Below are 20,441 nucleotides of genomic sequence, written 5' to 3'. Positions count from 1 at the left end.
AGTCAGTCTTACATCGGTGGTGTGCAAAGTATTGAAGAGGATTCTGAGAGACAGGATTTATGATTATTAGGAAAAGCATTGTTTGATTAGAGATAGTCAACATGGCTTTGTGAGGGCAGGTCATGCCACACAAGCCTCATTGAATTCTTTGAGGATGTGACAGAATACATTGAAAGTAGACCAGTGGATGTGGTATACATGGATTTTAGCAAGGTATTTGATAAGGTTCCCCATGTTAGGCTCATTCAGAAATTAAGAGCTGAAAATGTGTTGCTGGAAAAGCGCAGCATCCAAGGAGCAGGAGAATCGATGTTTCGGGCATGAGCCCTTCTTCAGGAACGGCTCTGATCTCCAGCATCTGCAGTCCTTATTCAGAAATTAAGGAGGCATGGGCCACAAGGAAATTTGGGTGTCTGGATACAGAATTGGCTGGCCCATAAAAGACAGAGGGTGGTACTAGATGGAAAGTATTCAGCCTGGAGCTCAGTGCCCAGTGCTGTTCTGCAGAGATCTCTTCTGGGACCTCTGCTCTTTGTGACTTTTATAAATGACTTGGATGAGGAAGTGGAAGGGTGGGTTAGTAAGTTTGACAATGACACGAAGATTGGAATTGTGGATAGTGTGGAGGGTTGTTGGAGATTGCAAGGGGATATTGAAAGGATGCAGAGCTGGGCTGAGAAGTGGCAAATGGATTTCATTTTGGAAGATTGAATTTGAATGCAGGTTACAGGGTTAAAAGTAGGATTTGGGCAGTGTGGAGGAACAGAGAGATATTTGGGTTCACATCCATAGATCCTTCAAAGTTGCCAACCAAGTTGACAGAGTTGTTAAGAAGGCATATGGTGTGTTGGCTTTCATTAGCAGGAGGATTGAGTTTAAGAGCCGTAAGGTTATGCTGCCACTCTATAGAGCCCTGGTTAGACCACACTTGGAATATTGTGTTCAGTTCTAGTCACCTCATTACAGGAAAGATGTGGGAGCTTTAGAGAGAGTACAGAGGAGATTTACCAAGATGCTGTTTGGACTGGAGGGCATGTCTTGTGAAGAAAGGTTGAGGGAGCTAGGGCTTTTCTCATTGGAGTGAATAAGAATGAGAGGTGATTAGATAGAGCTGTACAAGATGATGAGAGACATAGATAAAGTGGATAGTCAGAGACTTTTTCCCAGTGCAGAAATGGCTATCACGAGGGCGGATAATTTTAAGGTGACTGGAGGAAGTTTTTGCGGAGATGTCAGAGCTGCTGGCAGTGCATTCCATGCACCGCCCACTCTGTGTAGAGTCAGATACATTTAGGACGTTTAAGCGACTCTTAGATAGGCATGTGGATGATCATGAAATGAAGGGTATTTAGGTTAGTTTGATCTTAGAGTAGGATAAAAGGTCAGCACAACATCGAGGGCCGAAGGGCCTGTATTGAGCTGTACTGCTTTATGTTCTATAATGGTAATCTTAATACTGGTGACCAAGGAATTCGTTACCAAGTCTGGCCGACATGTGATTCCAGACGCACAGCAATTTAGGTGTCTCTTAACTGCACTTTGAAATGTCCCTGTCAAATCATTCAGTTCAAGGACAACTAAGGATGAGCAACAAATCCTGACTTTTCCTGAAATGCCCATACACTATGAAGGCATAAAGAAAAATTGTTGTGTCTTCCTAGTTACCTAGATAGATGGTAGAGCTGTGTCATCTTGAACTGCTGTAATTATTATAATGGTTCTGAGGTGATAGATGAATGATAATGAGGTACATTAGTGGGACCTCCCCATACTAGCTGATCTGTGAAGGAGGACTGAAAAAGTTTTCAAATGTAAAATGGAGTGTCTAGCAATAGATTATGGTGAAAGTACATTTGGAATACCAAACTGTGAAACTGGAAGAGGAAGGCAGAGATCCCCAAATTCAAATTAATGGCAAATTTTAAGGGGTATTGGCAATTTTTTCATACCAAGCTAAATTGAATAGATGCAGTTCTAAATTCATGATTTTTCAAAGCAAACTGCCAGTTTAGCATTACTTTCATGCGGTATATTTACAAACCTACTGGCATTATGCATTAAACTCTGATCAAATTTGTAGAAGAATCTTCATCTTGGTGCTGCCAAACTGCCCCTTGACATACTGCTGAAGTCCCTACTGTCACTATCCTTGATCAGTGCAGAGAGGCCATTGATATATGCACATTGCTGTTTGAATCGGATTTAAGATTAATCAGATCAGCACTTTAACTGGAGAGTAGATAAGTGGCTTTCAAAAGAGGAAAGGCAATGGTGGTCTTCAGGCAGTATTTGGGAGTGTAGACGTTGATAGTTTTCGTGAGCTGAATCATAGGTTGCTGAAGGAAAGAACTTGGAAGATTCTAGCAAAAAATCTGCCGATTCTCACATACTGGAATGGTGGCAGAAGGCTGGAGGGTTGCATATTCAACCATTGCTCTAAAAGGGGAGAAGGATAAACGTCATAATTACAGATCAGTCAGTTTAACATAAGACGGCAAAAAGTTTAGAAACATTCCAAGCGAGCATTAACAAATTGCTAGGATTCCATTTCCTTTGGCTGCTGATTGCTGAGACTGAATCCAGTAGTAGTTGAAACTTTATTGCTGGAACAGCACAGCAGGTCAGGCAGCATCCAGGGAACAGGAGATTTTATCTTCTCCTGCTGAACACTCTCTGCTCATTCCTGAAGAAGGGCCTGTGCCCGAAACGTCGAATCTCCTGTTCCCTGGATGCTGCCTGACCTGCTGTGCTGTTCCAGCAATAAAGTTTCAACTTTGATCTCCAGCATCTGCAGACCTCACTTTCTCCTCGATGAATCCAGTAGTATGTAACCTTGATTTTCCTGATCAGTGTTGCTCAGGGCTTAAAACCATGTCCATACAAACACTAAAGCACCCTACTCCGTCCCAAAACATTCTTCTTCTCAGTGCTTTTTTTGTGATTGCTGCAAATCTAATCCAGTGTGCAACTACCCCTACAATCAATCCTGAATGAGTGCTAAAAGGCTGTTGCCCTTACACTGCAATTCCTTTCTGAGATCTTCTGGCTTTTATCCTATCCTAACTTTGAAGACTACCCTTAAATTCCATCATCTTGAAAATCTTATGGCAATCTTTCTTCGTATTCAATATTCCTGCCCAAGTCCAAGCAACCCTAGTTGTTGAACAACATTGGTGTCATCACTGAAAGCATTTGTATTTTTGTTCTGCTGTCGATGTTTATTTTGGAGCATAGAGTTTTATAAATGAAGGTTTTCATCTAAGATGGATGTGAAATTCAGGTGCCAGAAGTAAAAAAAACTGATCAATTGCAACCAGTTCTTGATCTTTAGCATCAAAATATTGCAGTGCTGGCAATCTGAAATAAAAGAAATAAATGCTGGAACAAATCAGATCATGCAGCATCTATTGAGGGAGAAACAGTTAATGTTCATTTATGTGACCTTCCAAGTTCTGAGGAAAGAGATCGTGGTCTCAGAATGAGAGGTCAGGCTTTTAGGATTATGATAAGTTTGATTCTATTTCGTGATCAATAAAACTTGTATTTGGAACCATGGAGAAACCTGTTATATCCAGAATGTTTAAACTTACGAAAATGAAGCACTGCTATTATAAAGATAGCAGAGATAAAAACAAATAAAGTGCGACAAGTACATAAAATCATCCAATTTAATATTTATATCCTGGTGTAATTGTGGTAGTATTTAATATTGCATTGTTTTCTATCTAGAGGATGTTATGCAGAGTACTTACTGTGAAATTGATCTGGACAAGCCAAAACGGGATGCTTTTGTTTATGCCATCAAGAACCACTATTGGTACCAGATGTACATTGATGATTTACCAATTTGGGGTAAGTGCTTATTGGAGTTGAGTTTAATAAATGATGTTCACAAGGCAAGCTAAAGATTGATTGATTTATTTTTCAGTTTTCCTCCCCCATTGTTCATGACTTACCTTCGACTTCAATCCCACCTTCTATATTCATTTAATCTTGTATTTCTGGTTTGTTGTTCTTAACCCATCAATTACTGGAAAGAGACTGTGTTAAATTTTGTCCCATCCTTGTAGAATTTTTAACACTTCCATAGCATTAACTCTATTTTCTACATTATTCATGTGAAATAAATAACCCATCTTTCAAGCCTATATTTTCTCATACTGGGGAGCTCTTGTGGATCCACATTGTATTCTCTCAAATCTTTCTCTATAATATGGAATATGATCTCTAACTGAGGTGAGGTTATCTATAGATTTGAGTCTCATTTTTCATACCCTGAATGATTTAAACCTAGAACTCAATTTTTTAATATAAATTTTATAATGTATTTAATATTCAATTAAACTGGGCCTCATAACCTGTTTTTCCACAGGATGACAGTTTTAATCAAAATGGATTACATTGTAACTAATGGTATTGTTTTTCATTCCTCACACTTGAGTTCATCCCCCTATTCTAGTGATAATCCATTGGAGATTCCTTTGATTTTTATTAAAAAAAATTATAGCAAGCAGCGTATTAACCATACTCTACCGTTCCCTGTTTGCAAAGCTCTGAATATAATGTCTAATATTACATGATACTAAAAGTGGATAGCACTTAAGAAACAATTCTGATTGTGCAATCCTCAACAAACATCCACAATGTTCAGTAACAATTGTCACTCCTCCAATGTTGAAACATTCCATGTTCAAATGCAACTCAACCTCAACAATAACCAGGTTTGAGCTGAAAAGTGGTAAGTAATGTTCATGTCACATGAATACTGGGCAATGACCGTGTTCAGTAAGATGCAATATAAACACAGCTCCTTGGGTAACCACTGACCAGAGATGCAATTGGATTTGCCATATAAACATAGGGCTACAAGAGCAGGTCAGAGGCTAGGAATATGTGGCGAATAACTTACCACCTGAGTCTCCAAGGAATATTGCAACAATGAACTCATCTCCTGACTCACCAAAGCCTATGGGCTATCAATAAGGTACAAATCAGAAGTGTGATGGAATGCTCCCCACTTGCTGGGTGAGTGCGGCTCCAAAAACACTCAAGAAGCTTAACACCATCTAGGACAAAGCAACTTGTACTATATCTATAAGTATTCAATCCCTCCATCACTGACAATCAGGATCAGCAGTGCGTATCATCTACAAAATGTGCTGCAGAAATTCAGCAACTTACCTTAGCATCTTCCAAACCCACTTCCATCTAGAAGGACAATGGCAGCAGATACATAGGGACATCTCCACTTGCAAGTTTCCCTCTAGGCAACTCACCAGCCTGGTTTAGAAGTATATCGCTGTTCCTTCACTGGCTGGGTCAAAATCCTGGAGCTCCTTCCCCCATGGCATTGTCTACCTATGATTCTACTCAGAGCACATGGGCTGCAGCAGTCCAAGAAAACCGCTCACCACCACCTTCTCAAGGGCGACTTGTCCCATGAATGAATAAAAGTACTACTAATGACACTACAGTGTGGCTCACTGATGTTTGCTCAAAGCAACTTTATATATATTCGCAAGCAGAAAGAACATGTTCATGCATTGTGCCTAAGAAAAAGGAAAACTATTCTTTGGTGCGTTCCACATGGCAAATCTTGACTCATCAGATTTGATTTCGAGCAAAGGTTTGTGGGTAAGCTGTGATGTAATTAATGATGTAACATTTAAAAGGCATCTGGATGGGTGTTTGAATAGGAAGAATTTCGAGGAATGTGAATCCAAATGCTGGCAAATGGGACGAGGTCCGATTGAGCTGTCCTTTTGGTGCGGACAAGTTGGACTGAAAGGTCTGTTTCCATGCTGTATGACTCTATGATGCATTGATGCATTTTCCATAGTAACATCTCTGCCAATCAGAGTCCACTTGTCAACCAATCAATACCCTTCCTCTGATTGTAAATTGTTGTTCCATTTGAGAAGTGGATAGTGAAGAAGGCATTTGGTATGCTTTCCTTTATTGGTCAGAGTATTGAGTACGGAGTTGGGAGGTCATGTGACTGTACAAGACATTGGTTAGGCCTCTGTTGGAATATTGCATGCAATTCTGGTCTCCTTCCTACTGGAAAGATGTTGTGGAACTTGAAAGGGTTCCGAAAAGATTTACAAGGATGTTGAAAGGGTTGGAGGATTTGAGCTATAGTTGAATAGGCTAGGGCTATTTTCCTTGGAGCATCGGAGGCTGAGGGGTGACCTTAGAGGTTTATAAAATCATGGGGGGCGGGGGGGCGCATGGATATGGTAAATAGACAAGATCCTTGCCCTGGAGTGGGGGAGTCCAGAACTAGAGGGCATAGGTTTAGGGTGAGAGGAGAAAGATATAAAAGAGACCTAAGGGGCAGCTTTTTCCACACAGCGGCTGGTACGTGTATGGAATGAGCTGCCAGGGGAAGTGGTGGAGGCTAGTAGAAATGCAACATTTAAGAGGCATTTGGATGGGTATATGAATAGGAAGGGTTTGGAGGGATATGGGCCAGGTGCTGGCAGGTGGGACTAGATTGGGTTGGGATATTTGGTCGACATGGACGAGTTGGGCTGAAGATTCTGTTTCAGTGCTGTACATCTCTATGACTCTGTCTCTGATATTCTTGGGAGCGTGTCTTAGTGAAGACGGTGAAAAGGTTTGACAATGTCACCTTTTTCTCGTAATACCTAACTATAACTTACCTTGTCAACCAATTTTGACTCTATCCACTCAGCCTATATCCAGTAAATTACTCAATGAACACAGTGACTATAGATTTGAACATTGATGGACAGCATTTCCAACTATTCTGAAACTTTATCCCTGACACTTCACACCAGTTCTTAATTGTTGGCTCCCCTCTTTATAAATTCTCTATTTTGTAACTTTATCCAATAATCTCCATATTTGTCAAAGATTTTTCTAAAGTCCAGGTATACTTCATCCTCTGCTTTCACCCCATTTATCGTGTTCATGTTACCTCTTCAAGGAATTGTGTAACATTCATGGAGCGTGTATGTATGGTATTTCAATTAATTAAGTAGATTGTGCGAGTTGACCCAGGATATGATGAATGACAGTCAACTGAGAGAATGATTCACTCTCATTGGGAAAGGTAGTCTGTTGACTGTGCCTTTGCGGTTGTGTGGTAATTTCACATGCTGCCTCCTGACACATTATTAATTATCAGAAATCTCAAATATTCGGACCCTAGCGTCTCATCTTTCTCAACATTTCAGTGATTGAAGGACAATAATTTTGTGAACGCCATTTTGCACAAAATAAAGAATGTAATTAATTGATTTATGTTACTGATGTCAGCTTTATCTTTCCTTCATTAAGACATTTTTTGTTGTGAACATAACATTAATTAGAAATGTTAACATTGGAGTGCAGAAGAATCATGGGATAAGTGTACACAAATGCACCATTCTTCTGCAATCTATTAAAGTGTTGCTGCAGTTAGGTTCACCCATGTGCATTTTTAGACAATGAGTATTGCCGAGCTTTTAATTCATAGTTAAGTGCAGCCTGATGTTCACTTATCATCCACTTTTACTGCTGGCTAGCAAGTAGGGGTGGAACTTTGGCTGAATTTTGTTTGCCTTTTCTAACCATTGCCCATTGTAATGATGCCATTTCTGGTTATCCAACTGCTGTTTGCACTCAGATCAGTTACTGCAACATACGCTGCTGGACTTTGTATTTACTGGTCTGAAGATTTACTGTTGTTATTGGAGGTCCCCTTACTCATTTGATATTATGAATTATTTACACTTTAGAAAGCACTATTAGGCGTTCAAGAAATTTCAAATTCTCCAAAGAAGAAAGTGCTTGTTTTCTAACTTATATAATACTATTTTTTTTGTTGCATGCAGGGATCGTAGGGGAAGCCGATGAAAATGGAGAGGATCATTTCCTCTGGACTTACAAAAAACTTGAGATTGGCTACAATGGCAATCGAATCGTGGATGTGAACTTGACCAGTGAGGGAAAGGTCAAGCTGGTACCAAACACAAAAATCGCAATGTCATATTCTGTAAGTATTGTTTATTGTAAGAAAATTATTTTCACAATTTCAGCTAGAAAATGCTGAGAATACAATGAACTCTGAAAGCATGTTAACACTTCAGGTGGAAATCATTGGTTAACTCTGATCATTCATGTTATGTTTTTTTGACTGTGGATTTCCAGAATGCAATTTCTCTTTTTTTGTTTTTTCAGAGTGAAATAAAACACACACAATGCTTTATTTTGTAATTTATGATTTTTACAGAAGTTAATCACGGTACTCTGAAATAAAAACAGGCGGCTAAATCATTCAAAGAATATGCCAGCATTGTCTTGTGTATGAGTTATCTACTAGTATCCCATTTTATCACTGCTTTTAATCATTTTAATAACTCTCTTATTCCATTAACATCTTAATCTCCCTTAACCTTTATTGTTATTGCTTCAATCATAGTCAAATCTGAGAAATTCACATTCTAAGGACTTTTTTAAAAATCATCTTAAAGGCATTGGGTAGTTGCAGTGTTCTTATAAACTCTCAGATGAAAGCCATCTGGTTCTGAGAATTTGCCAGTGTTTAGAACTGGTATTTTATGTTCTACTGTTGATATGCTTGCATTAATTTTGCTAGTTCTCTTTCACTGGTTTATTATTAATTTCCTTGATGACAACATGCTGCTTTCCTTTTCCCCCAAATGTAAGTGCTAATGTTATTACTTTACATGTATGTCACCTCGTTTTCATTTGATTAGGTTCCCTACAGCATAGAAACAGGCCCTTCGGCCCAACAAATCCACACTGACCCTCCGAAGACCAACTCGCCCTCCCCACCCTGTATTTATCCCTGACTAATGCGCCTGCTAATGCACCCTGACTCATGCACACTATGAACAATTTAGCATGGCCAATCTAACCTGCACAGGTTTGGATTGTGGGAGGAAATGCAGACATGGGGAGAATGTGCAACCTCCACACAGACAGTTGCCTGAGGTGGGAATCGAACCTGGGTCCCTGGCACTGTGAGGCAGCAGTGCTAACCGCTGAGCCACCGTGCCACTCTATAATTGGTAAGATCATCATTCACAGTTTTAAACTGTCCACATTGATCTTAATAAATTTGTCCCTGCAAACTGATGTTCACAACTCTTTTAGAGCACAAAATACATGTAGTCAGTAGGCAAATTGGCTCCCAAAAAGTACCATAATGCCCAGAGTAAGCTACAATGTGTGCACATGGGAAGATAAGTCTCCTTCCTAAAGGAAGAGTAGGCGGAATGTGTGGGGAGGTTCTCCTCCATCACAGGCTGGTTCTCTTCTGTGCTTGCTGATAAATTGTTCTTGCCAAAACAGTGACAGTGAGGTAATCACCAGGGAACTGGAGTCATCTTCTGGTCCCAAAGTCTTGTATTTACTCCCCAGATCTCTGCATGCCTCTACCACTGTTTCCTTCTTCAAGATGAATTTTAACACACATTATTGGGCCAGTATTTATTGCCCATCCCTAGTTGCCCCTGAGGAGACGGGTGATGTGCTGCTACCTTGAATTGCTGCAGTCAATTTTGTGCAGGTACACCATTCGGGAAGGAGTTCCAGGATTTTGATCCAACAACAGTGTATTTCCATGCCTAAATAGTGAGTGCAAAGGTGGGAGAGCTTGCCCTTATTCTTCTAGCTGGTAGTGGCCTTAGGTTTGGATGGTGCTGTCCAAGGTAACTTGTTGACTTTCTGTAGTGCATCTTACGAATGTCATTCACTGCTACTGAGCGTTGTAGTTGAGGGTGTTAATGTTTGAGGGTATTACGCCAATCAAGTGGCAGCTGCTTTGTCCCTGGTGTTGTCAATCTGAAGTGTTTCTTGGAGTTGCTGTCTTCGAGAAAACTGGGGAGTATCCTATCACATTCTTGGCATGCGCTTTTAGGTGGTGGACTAGCTTTGGGAATTAAGGTGAGGAGTTGCTGCAGGATTCAGAGCTTCTGACATGCTCCTGTTGCTATGGTTTTTATAAGGCTAGTCCAGTTGAGTTTCTAGTCTGTGGTAACCCCCAGGATGTTGACAGTTGGGAATTCAGTGGTATTGCTGTTGAATGTCAAGGCACGATGGTTAGATTGTCTCTTAATGGAGATGGTCATTGCTTTGCATATGTGTGGCCTGATGCATCTTGTCACTTCTCAGCCCAAATGTGCATATTGTCTAGGTCTTGCTGAATTGGACATGTTTCAGCATCTGTGTAATTAGCAATGGTGCTGAACATTTGCATTGGTTTCAGTAATCATCCTACCTGGTCATAGAGTCATAGAGATGTACAGCATGGAAACAGACCATTTGGCCTGACTCGTCCATGCTGACCAGATATCCCAACCTAATCTTGTCCCATTTGCCAGCACTTGGCCCATATCCCTCTAAACCCTTCCTATTTATATATCTATCCAGGTGCCTTATAAATATTGTAATTGTACCAGCCTCCACCACTTCCTCTGGCAGCTGTTTCCATACACGTACCATCCTCTGTGTGAAAAGGTTGCCCCTGAAGTCCTTTTTATATCTTTCCCCTCTCACCCTAAACCTATGCCCTCTAGTTTTTCCCCCACTCCAGGGAAAAGACTTTGTCTATTTATCCTATCTATGCCACTCATGATTTTATAAACCTCTATAAGGTAACCACTCAGCTTCCAACGCTCCAGGGAAAACAGCCCCAGCCTATTCAGCCTCTCCCCATAGCTCCCCAGCCTATTCAGCCTCTCCCCATCCTCCTACCCTGGCAACATCCTTGTAAATCTTTTCTGAACCCTTTCAAGTTTCACAACATCCTTCCGATAGGAAGGAGACCAGAATGTTCCTGTAAAGTCACAGCATGACCTCCCAACTCCTATACTCAATACTCTGACCAATAAAGGAACGCAGACCAAATGCTGCCTTCACTATCCTACCAACCTGCACCTCTACATTCAAGGAGCTATGAACCTGCAGTCCAAGGTGTCTCCGTTCAGCAACAATACCCCCTAGGACCTTACCATTAAGTATATAAGTCCTGCTGAGACTTCCTTTTCCAAAATGCAGCACCCAACATTTATCTAAATTAAACTCCATTTGCCAGTCCTCAGCCCATTGGCCCATCTGATCAAGATCCCGTTGTACTCTGAGCTAGCCTTCACTGTCCACTATACCTCCAATTTTGGTGTGATTAGATTAGACTAGAGTCCCTACAGTGTGGTAACAGGCCCTTCAGCCTAACCAGTCCACACCGACCCTCCGAAGAGTAACCCACCCAGATCCATTTCCCTCTGGCTAATGCACCTAACACTATGGGTAATTTAGCATGGCCAATTCACCTGCACATCTTTGGACTGTGGGAGGAAACCGGAGCACCCAGAGGAAACCCACGCAGACACGGGGAGAATGTGCAAACTCCACACAGACAGTCGCCCGAGGCTGGAATCGAACCTGGGACCCTGGTGCTGTGAGGCAGCAGTGCTAACCACTGAGCCACCGTGCTGCCCCATTATCTGCAAACTTACTAACTATATCTCCTATGTTCATATCCAAATCATTTATATAAATGACGAAAAGTAGTGGACCCAGCACAGATACTTGTGGCACTCCACTAGTCGCAGGCCTCTAGCCTGAAAGGCAACCCTCCACACCACCTTCTGTCTTCTTACCTTTGAGCCAGTTCTTTATCCAAATGGCTAGCTCTCCCTGGATTCCATGAGATCTAACCTTGCTAATCAGTCTACCTTGGGGAACCTTGTTAAACACCTTACTGAAGTCGATATAGGTCACATCTACTGCTCTGACCTCATGATTCCTCTTTGTTACTTCTGGCATTGTTTTGATAGGAAGGTCATTGATGAACAGTTGAAAATGATTGATTGGATCTTGTTCTACAGCTTCACCAGGTTAATGCCAAGGTTGCTGCTCCTGCACTCTTCAATGAAGCATAGTTGATCCTGTGACTTGATAGTGATGGTAATGTTAGTGTGAGTGTTATGCTGTGCCATGAGATTGCAGATTGTTTGAGTACAATGCTGCTACTGATTTAGATTAGATTAGATTCCGTATAGTATGGAAACAGGCCCTTTAGTCCAACAACTCCACACTGACCCTCTGAAGAGTAACCCACCCAGACCCATTTCCCTCTTACTTATGTACCTAACACTATGGGCAATTTAGTTTGGTCAATTCTCCTGACCTGCACAGCTTTGGACTGTGGGAGGAAACCGGAGCACCTGGAGAAAACCCATGCAGACACTACCCCGAGGTTGGAATCGAACCTGGGTCCCTGGCGCTGTGAGTGAGCAGTGCTAGCCACCGTGCTGCCCCGATGGCCCACATTGCCTAGTGGATGTCCAGTATTAAGTTGCTAGAACTGTTTTGAAGTCTAATCCATTCAGCATAGTGATAGTACCACAAAATACGTATGAAAGTATCCTTCATGTGAAGACAAGACTTTGTCCCCATAAGGACTGTGTGGCAGTCACCCTTACTGATACTATAACGAACAGATGCGATTGGGAGAATGCAGATTGTAGAGGATGAGGGAAAGTATATTTTTCTCTCAGCATCTCCCGTAAACCCAGTCTAGCGGCTGTGTCCTTTAGTATTAGACCAGCTTGATCATTAGTGCTGCCGTTAAGCCACTATTGCTGATAAACATTGAAATGCACCATCCAGTGTGTATCTGCAATAGTGTTGCCTGCTAATGCATTCTTCGTTTGTTGTTCTATCCATTCATCAGCTGAGGGGGCAAGTGGAAGCATGATAATCAGCAGGTATTTCATTGCCCATGTTTGACCTGATGCCATGAGAATTGATGGAGTCTGGAATCAATGTTGAGGACTCTCAGAGACTGAACGTATACCACCCTGCTGCCACTCTGCTTGGTCTGTCCTACTGATTGGACAGGAAATAGTTAACTTTTTATGTTAGTTCCACTGAGTGGAACTAGAGTGGGTGTCAAGAAGCAAACTATTACAGGAATTTTAGAGAATGATTTCCTCATGCGTTTTCACTGACATTTTATACTTCAATGGCACTAATTTATGTGAACTTAATGTGTTTGGCCACTGAATAAATTACCTTTACCCAAGAGGATTGCAGTTCAGAATCACCGAATCATGCAGTATAGAAAAGGTCCTTTGCCCCTCGAGTCTACTGCCAAAAGTACACGAAATCTATATTGTCCCACTTTCCAGCATGAGGTCTGTAGCTTTGAATGTTGTGACAGTTCAGGTGCTTTTTTAAAGGTTGTGAGGTTACCTATCTCATCTGCCCTTCCAGGCAGAGCATTCCAAACCACCACCGCTTCTGGGTGAAAAACAAATTCCTCAAATCTCCTTTAAACCACCTGCCTTTCACTTTAAACGTTTGCCCCCTTGTTATTGACCCATCAACCCAAGTAGGGGGGCTACTACTTTATATCCACCCTGTCCATGCCACTCATAATCATATGCACCTCTATCAGGTTGCCCCTCAACCTTCTCTGCTCTGGAGAAGACAAGCCAAGCTTATCCAGTCTTTCTTCATAACTAAGATGCTTTGTCCCAGGCAATGTCATGGTGATTCTCCTCTGTACCCATTCAAGTGCAATCAGATTGTTCTTATGTGGTAACCAGAATTGTGCACATTACCCAACCAAAGACCTGTATAGCTCCAAAATAACCTGTGTTTTTATGATCTACATCTCAGTAGATAAAGGCTTGTGTCCATATGCCACTTTAATTACCATATTAACCTACTCTGCCATCTTCAGGGATCTGTGGACATGCACGCCAGGATTCTCCCATTTTGAAATCTTGAAACAATTATGGCTAAGTAACAAGGCTGTGTTTGGTGGTGACGGTGATGTGTTGCTCACTGGAACTCCCCACAAACTCGAATTGCTGGTTTACCCATTATTAGATGATTGTGTTGCTCTGATTGAAAGATTTGGATTTCAAGAGTTGCATGGATAGCTGTAAAGATTAAGAAGGTTGTATACTTTGCCCCAATAACCCTAAATGTTCTAATCGATTTTTGGCTAAAATTCCTAGCTGCATTCAGTCTAAATCTGCCAATTAACCAAGCGAGCATGTCACTTGAGGGGAAAAATGTCATGAAGTTATCTTTTGACAATGCAGCAGCATTTAAATTGTTATAAAACTATTCCATTTAAGATTTATATGTACATGCAATTTTGGTTAATCCATATTGTAAAACCTCATGACCAGATAAATCAAATTATACTGTCATGCTCAAACAAAGCTTTTCTCCTTTCTCATAATATTTCTGCCAATTGAACCTTGTGTGCCACAGTGTATTGTTTGCAAGTCAATTGCTCTTTTCTGTTTTCCTTAATTTATCTTTTCTGCTTTTTAGATGAAATGGAAGAAATCAGATGTGAAGTTTGAGGATCGATTTGATAAATATCTTGACCCATCCTTCTTCCAGCACAGAGTATGTTGCATTTTTAAAATTACTATATTCTAACTTTCTATAGATTATAATTTGAATCTGATGATATGACATATGTTGTGCTGTATCATGCTTTTAACCAATTGAATGACTAGACTGTTAAGAGTTGTTGTCGATTTTCTGCACATGGCCTTAGTATAAGTCTTAATGATCATCCGTCTTTCACAGCATTGTTTGCAATGAGCTCGAGGCTGTGGTTGAAGGACTTTTACTGTGGCATAGCACTCTTCACGTCCCCAGAACATCGCAAATTACTTGGCAGGCAATGATTTTTTTTTCGTAGTGTTGGAAATACAACAATTTTTGTATTTTTACACAGCAAGTTTCCACCAACAGCAATGTAAAAGTTAGCAATTGTCAACTTGTGGCACTTGAGGGATAAAAATTGGGCTGGACACTCATCTACCCTTTTACAAAGTAGTGCAAGGGATCTTTTAGGTTCATCCGAGGAAGTAGACAGTGCCTCAGCTTAGTCACTCATTTTTGAGACAGCATCTTGAACGGGTGCATCCTGCCTGTACGGTAGTGGAATGCCCGTTTCGATTTCTTTTTTTGAACAAATCTAAGACACAAGACTCAGCAACAGTGTGACTGAGGTGAGAGTGCTGCTAACTGTGAACCACACCTGACACAATTATGCAGTGTGGGATCAGTGGATAATAGCTTGGTTGACAGAATTCATTCTGCTGGGACATTATAATGCAGGCAATAATATATTGCTGTTCACAACTTTGAATGTACTTTTACTCTTCTGAGGGGGTTTCTTGCAGTTAATTGAAGAGATATGTTTGGCAGCGAAAGATTGAATCACTAAACAGATACTTAATAAAAAATAAAACGTATTTTGAGTGTTGACATATGTTAGAAGCACTATAAGCATATTGTGGGCCTTCTTTTTTTCCCCATCTAATACCCAGGAAGCTATAAACAGTGAGAGACTGGAAAAAATTGCATTACAAAATAAAATTGGTACATTAGTTCTCAGTTAACATTTATTGTCCAGCATAAACTTTATTACATATTAAGTATCTTTTATTTCCACTGATACTTGGTAAACATTTGTCCAGTTGCCACAGCGCACTATGAATCATGTCATTGGTTCATATTTATTTAGATAAAGTAAACTTATTTAATAGCTAGGTTAGCTCAAATTTCTGGTGTTAATTGTAAATCAGCAAAATACTGTGTAACAATTTTTGTTAGTCTTCTAATGTCTTTGTTAATGTTTCCATTTTCCTCTCCTGAAGCTGTTGATTTCCAGCCAGATTGACTGAAGGTTGGTTGTCCTCATCTCTTGTGTGTCCAGTGTTTGGGTATTGCCATAGTTTTTAATAATGATAGTTGATATTGCTGTGCCTCCCCCAGAATAATCTATGTCCAGGAGCACATTTTCTAGGTGCCACAGATGATTTTACTTTGCTGAGTTGAACTTCACACAGGCTAAAAGTTTAATTTGGAATCTTTGGTCAATTATTTAGCCTGGTCGCTCCAAGCCACTGCAACGAGTGATTCTATAAATGTTTACCTTATTGAACAGTGTTTTGAGTTGTAAAATTCACCTTTGCAAATTAACTCTTCTATGGAGTTCCTCTGTTAGTTGAAGAGTACATTGAAGCTGGGAGTAAAAGACTTGAATCACTAAAGCATTTAGATTCTATCAGTTTTGTAAAGTGAAATTAACATTACAAGTTCTTAAGATGTCACCTTTCTTGTGCTGACAGATTCACTGGTTTTCTATCTTCAATTCTTTCATGATGGTTATTTTCCTGGTTGGATTGGTCTCCATGATTTTAATGCGCACGTTACGAAAGGATTACGCTAGGTATAGTAAGGAAGAAGAAATGGATGACATGGTAAGGACTTTCAATGATGGTCATTTTGACGATTATCTTTCACACTGATGATTGATCTGATCTCTTAGGAAATGGGAATAGCTTGAGGCTTGAAAGAATTGTGAAGCTGTTCTGCTTTGTATCGTTCTGATAACAATTCCTTTAGATAGCACATGATAACCAAATTTTAAAACGTATCTGCATGGTTTCTGCCTGTGTGGTTTCATGTTATGAGGTTTGTCCTCATAAGCGATCTGCATTTTGCTGGTCACTGGGAGTCTTTACATCTTGGAAAATCAAATGTTATGCCCCATGATGATGATTTAGTAACTTTTCAAATGGACTGGGAGTTACTCCTTTCTGCAAGCTCTTTGTTGAAATGAATAATCCAAATCTTCCCAGTTGGACTGAAAATATTTGTGTGCCCTCGCTGTTCATACTGAGAGCAGAAGATGTTATTTGAACAACAATTTATCATAAATCCACAAACTTTCATTTTGTACTTGAAAAATAGTGCATATTTTATTTTGCCAAAGCACTTGTTTGTTGTTTTTTAAAACAATCAGTAGTTTAATACTAATGTTTAGTTGTGATATTGTAATAACTGAAGAGATGCTACAGCATAAATTTGACTGTAGTTTCTGTAGGTTTCATGTGGTACTGATCATTTTACTCAGTAAGGTTAATTAAAAGCCTTTCAAAGGCATGATTACCAAGAAGAGCCCACAAATCAATAGAGAAGAATAACGAAAAGACTAAAATTATTAAGGAAGCCAAAAATAGGTTATGTCAAAAGCATTTTTAGCTTTGATTAGGTGTGCACACTAGTCATAGAGTCATAGAGATGTATAGCATGGAAACAGACACTTCGGTCCAACCCATCCATGCTGACCAGATATCCCAACCCAATCTAGTCCCACCCGCTAGCACCCGGCCCATATCCCTCCAAGCCCTTCCTATTCATATACCCATCCAAATGCCTCTTGAATGTTGCAATTGTACCAGCCTCCACCACTTCCTCTGATAGCTCATTCCATACACGTACCACCCTTTGTGTGAAAAGTTTGCCCGTTAGGCCTCCAGGGAAAACAGCCCCAGCCTGTTCAGCCTCTCTCTCTATAGCTCAAATCGTCCAACCCTGGCAACATCCTTTGTAAATCTTTTCAAGTTTCACAACATCTTTCCGATAGGAAGGAGACCAGAATTGCACGCAATATTCCAACAGTGGCCTAACCAATGTCCTGTACAGCCACAACATGACCTTCCAACTCCTGTACTCAATACTCTGACCAGTAAATGTAGTGGACTTGTTATTGAACTGGAAATCCAGGGATCTTGATGAATAAATATTGACATGATAGGAACTGAATTTAAATGCATTAGCTACTTTTATTTTTGCTTGGATATCGGTATTGCTGGCAAGACAAGTATTTGTTATCCATCCTTAATTGCCTTTGAGCTGAGTGATTTACTCGACCATATCAGAGGGTGTTTGAGTCCTCCACATTGCTGAGAGTCTGATCAACTGAGTTAAAGGACATTAATGAATCAGATGGGTCTCTACGACAATCAGTGCTGGTTCTATGGGCACCATGACTGAATGTGGTTTCCAATTGCAGTTTTTTTTCTGAATGTAAGTTTAATTCTTTACCAATTCATAGAATCCCAACAGTGTGGATGTCGGCCGTTCGACCCATCAAATTCACACTGACCCTCTAAAGAACGTGCCATCCAGACCCTGTCCCTGTAACCCTGCATTTCCCATGGGTAATCCACCTAGCCTGTATATCCCAGGGGACTATGGACAATTTATCAGTGCTAATCCACCTAACCTGAACATCCTTGTTGAACCCAAATGTTTGAGTAGGATTCTGAAGTACTCTAAAACAATGAGATTATTACCTGGTTATGTTTCCTGTTTTCAAAATTCTGGAATTCAACAGCTGGTTTTGTGAGAGTGGCTGTGATATTTCTACATTAGTGAATCAGATAGGTTTTACAATAATGTTCCTTAGGTTAGGAAATTTGCATTCTTATCCTTGTGTGATCTATCTGCTATTGCAGGCTGTTGACTTGAACTATCCTCTGAAGTACAGTAGTCTAATAAGCCTCCAGTTTTGTCAAAGAACTACAGAAAAGCCTGATATGAATAAAACTATAATGACCCTCTTGTATTTGATCCCAGTACACCCAACCCAACAACACTGTGTAGTTCCCCTGATTAAGATCAGTGGACTTGTCATCCCAGAGGGTAGTTGAATAGCAATCTGATATTGTCATGGTCTCAGGATCGCACCTTTCCTGCCAGTGTCCCACACTCTTCCACTCACCATTAATGCATATGCCTTGTTCATTGGAAACTGAAGCATGAGGGTTGACAGCGCAATGATAGTCAGAAGCGAATAAAGCCTTAGTTACACAGCATGGAAACCAATTCTTAGGTCCAATTTATCTGCACCAATCTCGACTGATCTAGACTCATTTGTTAGCATTTCACCAATATCCCTCTAAACCCTTCCTATTCGTGTACCTGTCCAGATGCTGCTTTATTGTTATGTACCAGGCCAGACCCCCTCAAAACATTTCAACAAAGTAGCGCAGATCCTAACTTTGTTTTTTGCAGGTGTTACACATATTCTGGTGGTTGGAGCTGGTCAAGCCACTTGTTTTTAAACAAAACAGTTTATTTACTGGATTACCAAATGAAACACAAAGAGAACAGAATACAGAATAACTTAACCTATCCAGAAACTCAACAGATTATGCAGACTTAATGATGCTCTTCTAAATACTTGCAACAATCCCCATAAACACCACTTGGTGCTAAAGGTAAAATTAAACACATGGTCTTACAGGAGAGATGTCAGAGAGAGAGGAGGGTCAGTACTGACCTGTTTCTTTGGGTCCAGCAGCTTTAAGACTGCCTGACTGCTTTCAGTGAGTAGCCAGAATGCCAAAAACCAAACCAAATCAGAGAAAAGCTGAGTTGGGAGAACTGGCCACTCCCCGTTCATTGTGCAAGTGAGTTTTTAAAACTTTAAAGCCTGGGGCAGTATCTCTTAGCTACAATCAAATTTGCCCTAAAACCCTTCAAACAGACTGTGTCTTTTATGACCTCTCTGGAAACAAAAATGCCAAGGATGCCTTATTAAAGTAGCAGTATCATCACAATATGTTCTAATTATACCTGCCTCCACCTCTGGGCAACTTGTTCCATACGCACACACCATCTTCTGTGTGAAAAAGTTGCCCCTCAGGTTCCTTTTAAATCTTTCCTCTCTCACCATAAACCTCTGCCTTCCAGTTTTAGACTCCTGTACCCTGGGTAAAAGACCTTGACTATCATGCCCCTCCTGATTGCATAAACCTCTTTTAGATCATTCTTAGTCTCTGGCACTTCAGAGAAACAAGTCCCACCCTATTCAGCCCCTTTCTATAGCTCAGTCCCTCCATTCCTAGCAATATCCTTGTAAAGCTTTTCTGAATCCTTTCATGTTTCATAGAAACCATAGAATACTTACACTGTGGAAGCAAGTCCTTTGGCCTGTTGAGTCCACATCAACCCTCAGAAGAGCATCCCACCTCCCTACCTAGTCCCTGTAACCCTGCATTTCTCATGGCTCGTCCACCCATCCCTGGATGCTATGGGCAATTGAGCATGGCCAGTCCACCTAAGCTGCACAGCTTTGGACTGTGGGAGGAAACTCACGCAGACACAGGGAGAATTGTGCAAACTCGACGCAGGTGGTCGCCCAAGGGTAGAATCAGATAGAGGTCCCAGGCACTGAGAAGCAGCGGTATTAATCACTGAGTCAACGTGCTGCCCTCGTCTTTCTTATAGCAGGGAGACCAGAATTGTGGACGTTTCCTTCTCTGGGTTAATTTGGATAACTTTCTACTTCACTGCACGCATCCACTCTTCACTACTACCCAACCCACTGCACTCCTAAACAGCCTGCCAGAGAGAGAGAGAGAGCGCGTGTTCTGAGGAATTCCCAACAGTGCTGTGGTTGTGGGTATGTTCGCCGAACTAGGAAGTTTAGATTAGATTAGATTACAGTGTGGAAACAGGCCCTTCAGACCAACAAGTCCACACCGACCCGCCGAAGCGAAACCCACCCATACCCCTATATTTACCCCTTACCTAACACTACAGGCAATTTAATATGGCCAATTCACCTGACC

General features: G+C 40.9%; 1 protein-coding gene across 1 annotated transcript in view; it reads left to right on the top strand.

The window, feature by feature from the left end:
- Positions 1 to 20,441, top strand: part of tm9sf3 (transmembrane 9 superfamily member 3) — a 153,997-nt gene that overhangs the window by 45,379 nt on the left and 88,177 nt on the right. The window contains exons 3-6 of the mRNA XM_043678647.1: positions 3,730 to 3,852; positions 7,842 to 8,002; positions 14,329 to 14,406; positions 16,146 to 16,277. Of these exons, the coding sequence (XP_043534582.1) occupies positions 3,730 to 3,852; positions 7,842 to 8,002; positions 14,329 to 14,406; positions 16,146 to 16,277 (494 nt within the window). The remainder of the gene's footprint in view (positions 1 to 3,729; positions 3,853 to 7,841; positions 8,003 to 14,328; positions 14,407 to 16,145; positions 16,278 to 20,441) is intronic.

The sequence above is a fragment of the Chiloscyllium plagiosum genome, chromosome 38, assembly GCF_004010195.1.
Source record: "Chiloscyllium plagiosum isolate BGI_BamShark_2017 chromosome 38, ASM401019v2, whole genome shotgun sequence".
In the NCBI taxonomy this organism is placed as follows: domain Eukaryota; kingdom Metazoa; phylum Chordata; class Chondrichthyes; order Orectolobiformes; family Hemiscylliidae; genus Chiloscyllium; species Chiloscyllium plagiosum.
The sequence above is the reverse complement of the archived record's forward strand: the minus strand, read 5'-3'. Positions and strand labels throughout refer to the sequence as shown.